Consider the following 5,313-nt stretch of genomic DNA (forward strand, 5'->3'; position numbering starts at 1 on the left):
ACTTGACCGATCGCGACGACGATTTCCGCGAAGAGTGGAGGAAAGGAGTTAAGTCCGCGGCGCACTTGAGAAACTTGGCGCAGTTGGACAAAATAATTTCGCGCGGTGAACTATCACATTGGCGACGTTCGAGGAAAAAGGAAGTTTTATCGGGAAGTTGGAGACCTGAGATTTGCCGATTCGCGAGAGAGATCGCAAAGAGGACTGCGGCAAAGTGCCGTGCTTGTGTATTGATCTCGCGGGAGATCTTTCCGGAGCGCATCGCCTCGCTAAAGAGCTCGGAGAAAGGACGACTTCTTCTCGAGGGACGAGAACGATTTCTCGCGGTGTGTACTACTACGAGTGTACTCCACCGAAAAGACAGACGACGATCGCGAATCGAATCGAGTCGAATCGCGTCGAATCCATAGTAGCCCCTCATCAGCGGCTGCACATCGCTGGGTCGAGGTCGAGCGGGACGCGGTGGCGGGTGTCGTGGGTGACGCGAGTCGATGTTTATGCTCGAAGTATCGAGCCGCGCGCATCGAGCTACGTTGGTCACGAGGTATCGGAAAATCGATAGAAAGCTGACTGACGCCAGCGGCGGCGACGTCGGCGGCGGCGGCAGCGTCGTAGTTGGAGTTGCTGGTGGTTGTGGCGGTGGTGGTGGTGGTGGTAGTGGTCGTCGTCGTCGTCGTGACGGTGGCGGCGGCGGCGGCGGCGGCAGCGGTGGTGGTGGGCGGTGGGTATCCGTGTTACCCACACACCCCTAGTGGCGCGCCGTTGATGGTGGTGGCTTAGCCGGCGAATGTGACCGGCAAGGGGTCGCTTCTGTCACTTAACGCTCCGTACGTACGAAGTTATCATCGTCGCACCCTCGCAACGTCATCGAGCCGAGCGAGAGGGGAACGAAAAGACGATCGGATACGTCGATCGCGCGATCGCGAGCTATCTTCAGGCGATTGTCCGGGAACTTCTAATCGCGCACGAATCGTCGTGAGGTTAAAACAGCGGGTTTCTCTGCCGTTCCGGTACCGTTCTTCGGATCTCCTTCACGTGGACGTGGACCCTCGTCGATCGGGGGGAGAAAAGGCGCGAACGGGATCACTGCGCAGGTACGCACACGATTGTAACGGCTCCGTTGACGGTGTGCTGGTGTAGTGATAGTGACAGTGGTGGTAGTGGTGGTAGTAGTGGTGTGTAAACGAACAACTCCCCTCCGTGAACGAACGAACGAACGAAGGAACAAACTGTCACGTGGCGGGGACGGGGGTAGGAGGAGGAGGAGGAGGAGGAAGTGGAGGACAGAAACGCGATCGCACCTGGACCAGGAGAGAAACTCGCGGCACGCGACACGAAGAAGCGCGCGAGCGGAATAACGATAGTGACATAGTGGTAGTAGTAGTAGTAGTAGTAGGGTAACGGAGTAGAGTAGAGACCAGGTGGCAATGGTGCCGGTAGTGTGACTCGGAACACCCGGGGTAGGGACCGTTAGGGGAAGGGGGCGGAGCGGACTAAGTCGCCGATAGAGAACGAGACGGAACAGAGACGGCGGTGCGGGACAGAGTGGAGTGAAATCAACCCCCCTTCTCGCCGCTTCGTCTTGTATTCTGGGTCCGCCTGCGGCTCTCTTTCTCTCTCTCTCTCTCTCTTTCTTTCTTTCTCTCTCTCTCTCTCTCTCTCTCTCGCTCTCTCTCTCGTCCTCATTCTCTTTCTCTCCTCGTCTCTTCCACCGGGAAGAGCCGGTGCCGGGTGCGCTCGCACTCGGGCGCGCGAGCGCAGAGAGCGTGCGCTCTCACTCGCTCCGCACTCGCGCGGTGTCATGGGCGCACGGTGGTCGTTGCGTTACCACCGGGTGCTCCTTATGCCGTTCCGACGTGACGGTAGAGCCTCAGCATCAGCGTCGTCGTCATCGTCCGTTTACGCGCTATATTCCCGGGGTAGTCGCCGAGAGGGTCGTATACGTCGTCGTTTCGCGATCGTGCGGTAATCAGTGATCAGAGATCAACGAGATCAGTGATCAACGAGAACCGAGTAGCAACCCTTTACAAAAAAGCGGCGATTCATCACGGTGAACGGAGAAAGAGAAAACAGAGAGAGAGAGGGGCGAGGACTCGTCGCGATCGCGAATAAAAATACTTGCGCGGAAAGAAGATACTTGCACGCGCGCGCGCGCGCGCGCGTGGTGGTGTTGCGTTGCGTTGCGTTGCGGTGCGGTGCGATCTTGTGCGGCACGCGGTCCGGCGGAGTGTCGTCGTTGGCGGCGTAACGACAGCGAAGGAGCGAGTGGCAGTGCGCCCACTACCGAACTAGATGTGCGTAAATGGAAGGTATAGGGGACATAGGCGATCATCAATCGCATAGCGAGCAATTACTGGACTCGGTCGATTCCCCGGCGGCGGTGTCTACGCATGGCCGGGGCGGTGGGGGCGGCTCGAATGGGAACTGTGGCGGAGGAGGAGGAGGAGGAGGAGGAGGAGGAGGAGGAGGAGGAGGAGGAGGAGGAGGAGGAGGAGGAGGAGGAGGAGGAAGCGGTAGCGGAGGTGGGGGTGGTAGTAGGGGCAGCGTGGTCGGTGGGGGTAGGCATCACAACCACCACCACCATCATCATCACCATCACAGCCACCACCACCATCACCACCATCATCAACAGCAGCAGCATCAGCACGAGGTCGCGCACGAAACGGGGGTTGGTAGGAGCAGCGGAGGTGGAGGCGGCGGCGGCGGCGGCGGCAGTGGCAGTGGTAACGGGGGTGGTGGTGGTGGCGGCGGCGGTGGTGGTGGTGGCAACGGAGGAGGTAGCGTCGAGGGTATGTCTTCGTCGGCCTCTCAAAGCCCCGACATCGCGTGCGCGAGCCTACCGCTGGAACTGCTCGCGGCTGGCGCGCTCGGCGTCAAGGAGGAGCGAGACCTCGCCGCCGCGGAGGATCTGTCGTCGTCCCAGGATCCGCCGAGCGTCGGCGGTGGTGGTGGCGGTGATAGTGGTGGCGGCGGCGGCGGCGGCGGCGGTGCCGGCGACGGCAGCGGCGGAATCGGAGGTAACGGTGACGGTGGCGGAGGCAGCGGCGGCGGCGGCGGCGGACGCGCCGTCGGTGGCGGCAACGGCAACGGCAACGGCAACGGCAACGGTGGTAACGGCAGCGGCGGCAGTGGCGGCGGCGGCGGCGGCGGCGGTAGTGGCAGTGGTGGTAGTAGTAGTAGTGGCGGCGGTGGCAGGCAGAGCGCGCGGGAGTCCCTGTCGGTGATCGTGCCGCCTCAGGACGTGGACGTGGACTCGCGCGACGCCGACGACTCGGAGCTCCTCAGTCCGGGCAAGCTAACGCCTACGTCGGGGATCAGCGTGTCGGTCGCGAGCATGATCGACGCGACGGACTTCAGGGCGATGCAGCCGGAGCCGACGTATCAGACACTGACCTCGGTGGCCGAGAGGATGTCGCCGCCCGGTTTCAGTCCGGGCTCGTCGTACGCCACGCTGACGCCGCTGCAGCCGTTACCGCCAATCTCTACTATGAGCGACAAGTTCGTTTATGGCGGTCACGCGGCCGGCGGCGTCACCGGTAGTTTCGCCGTAATGCAGAACAACGGCCTGGGTAACATCGGCCTCGGTATGGGCGGTTCGCCGTACGCGTACGACAAGCTACCTACGATGGGCATGTCGCCGCCGCACAATTACCCGTCGCCGGGCGCGGGATTGCAACCGAGTCCGCTCTCACCGCAGAGCGCGTACAGCCAAAGCGGCCTCAACTCGCCGCACAAGTCGTCCGCGAGTCCGCATTATGATCCGGCTTTTTTGCCGCGTTTACAACAAAGTCCGGCGGCACTTAGCCCGTCTTCGCCGCCGGCCGTCTCGGCCACGGCGAGTTTCGCGCCATCGCATCATTCCCCGCCCGGCACGCATTCGGTACCGAGCGCGGCATCGCCGCCACCAACCATGCAGACGCAGCTACAACAGCAGCAGCAGCAACAGCAGCAGCAACAACAGCAGCAGCAACAGCAGCAGCAACAGCAGCAGCAGCAGCAGCAGCAGTCGATGCCGCAGCAGCAGACGATATCGCACACGCAGCACGTGCAACACACATCGGTGGTGATGAAGACGGTGTCGGCGACGGGCAACGGCGGCGCCGGCGAGGTCGAGGAGATCAACACGAAGGAACTCGCGCAGCGTATCAGCGCCGAGCTCAAGAGGTACAGCATACCGCAGGCGATCTTCGCGCAGCGGGTGTTGTGTCGCAGCCAAGGTACCCTTAGCGATCTGCTGCGCAACCCGAAACCCTGGTCCAAGCTCAAGAGCGGCCGTGAGACCTTCCGGCGGATGTGGAAGTGGCTGCAGGAGCCCGAGTTTCAGAGAATGTCGGCCTTACGGCTAGCAGGTTAGTCGTCCACGCGTCAGAGAGACACCCCCACCCCTCCCCCCAATTCACCACGTATATACAAAACTCCTTCCCCCCCCTCCCCACCCCACGAACCACTCGAATCGAAACACTCAGCCGAAATTCTCACCCATACACTTTTCGTGTGTTTATCTATTTTTACAAGAAAACAATATAACATTCGGTTTCTTCGGACCGAATGTTGTCGTCGTCATCGTTGTCATCATCGTCGTTGTCGTCGTCATCGTCGTCATCGTCGTGTGAGTCTCTCGCACACGTAGTGTATACGAACACCTGTCAACATCACGAACACGTTTGTGTCTCACGCTTCACACACGTGTCTCGCTGCTCGCCTGTGTTCTCGTCCTGCACATCCTTGACATCGATCCCCGATCGATGATCGCGAGATACCTCGAATACCAATGCTCCACGCCGTGACGTTCACCAGTATTTCGTGGCTCTTTAAAATCGTCCTTACGCCTTCTGAGAGCCACTCTTTAGGTTTCCAACTAAACTGAGTATTTAATATCACACTCTCGTATCTCTTCGGCAGAACAGACTTAAATTGGCTTTTAAAAACGAGTTGGTCATAAGAAAGATCTGTGATGTTTAACCTTATCCGTCCTTCTTATCTTTTATCTAATTTAAATATTAAACAAATAGAGATAAATTTTTAAATACTAAATAGAGATTTAAATAACTAAACTAAAAGAGATAAAAAAGAATAACATAACAAAAATATAAATATATCTTCGTTCAGTGACTTTAATGAATGACGCGAGAAATTGTAAGGCACAAATAATAAAAGAGTCAAACACTTTCGGGAAAAGCTAAAAATTCTTAGAACCGATCCTATAAGATAATTATAAAGACCTGACCACATCACTCACACACGCACGTATATCTAAGCGATTTAAAGCTATCTTAAAAATAATTCTGTAAATTGCACCTGCTTGACAGATCG

At 58.1% G+C, this 5,313-nt stretch overlaps 1 protein-coding gene across 2 annotated transcripts in view; it reads left to right on the top strand.

Moving 5' to 3' along the window:
• The first annotated feature begins 671 nt into the window (after positions 1 to 671).
• Positions 672 to 5,313, top strand: part of LOC105424226 (uncharacterized) — an 82,780-nt gene continuing 78,138 nt past the window's right edge. For both annotated transcript variants that reach the window (XM_089080207.1, XM_089080210.1), the window contains exon 1: positions 672 to 4,349. In XM_089080207.1, coding sequence (XP_088936333.1) covers positions 2,303 to 4,349 — 2,047 coding nt within the window. In that variant the 5' untranslated portion in view covers positions 672 to 2,302. The remainder of the gene's footprint in view (positions 4,350 to 5,313) is intronic.

This window comes from Pogonomyrmex barbatus, unplaced genomic scaffold, assembly GCF_055798465.1.
Source record: "Pogonomyrmex barbatus isolate J1 unplaced genomic scaffold, ASM5579846v1 scaffold1, whole genome shotgun sequence".
Lineage (NCBI taxonomy): Eukaryota > Metazoa > Arthropoda > Insecta > Hymenoptera > Formicidae > Pogonomyrmex > Pogonomyrmex barbatus.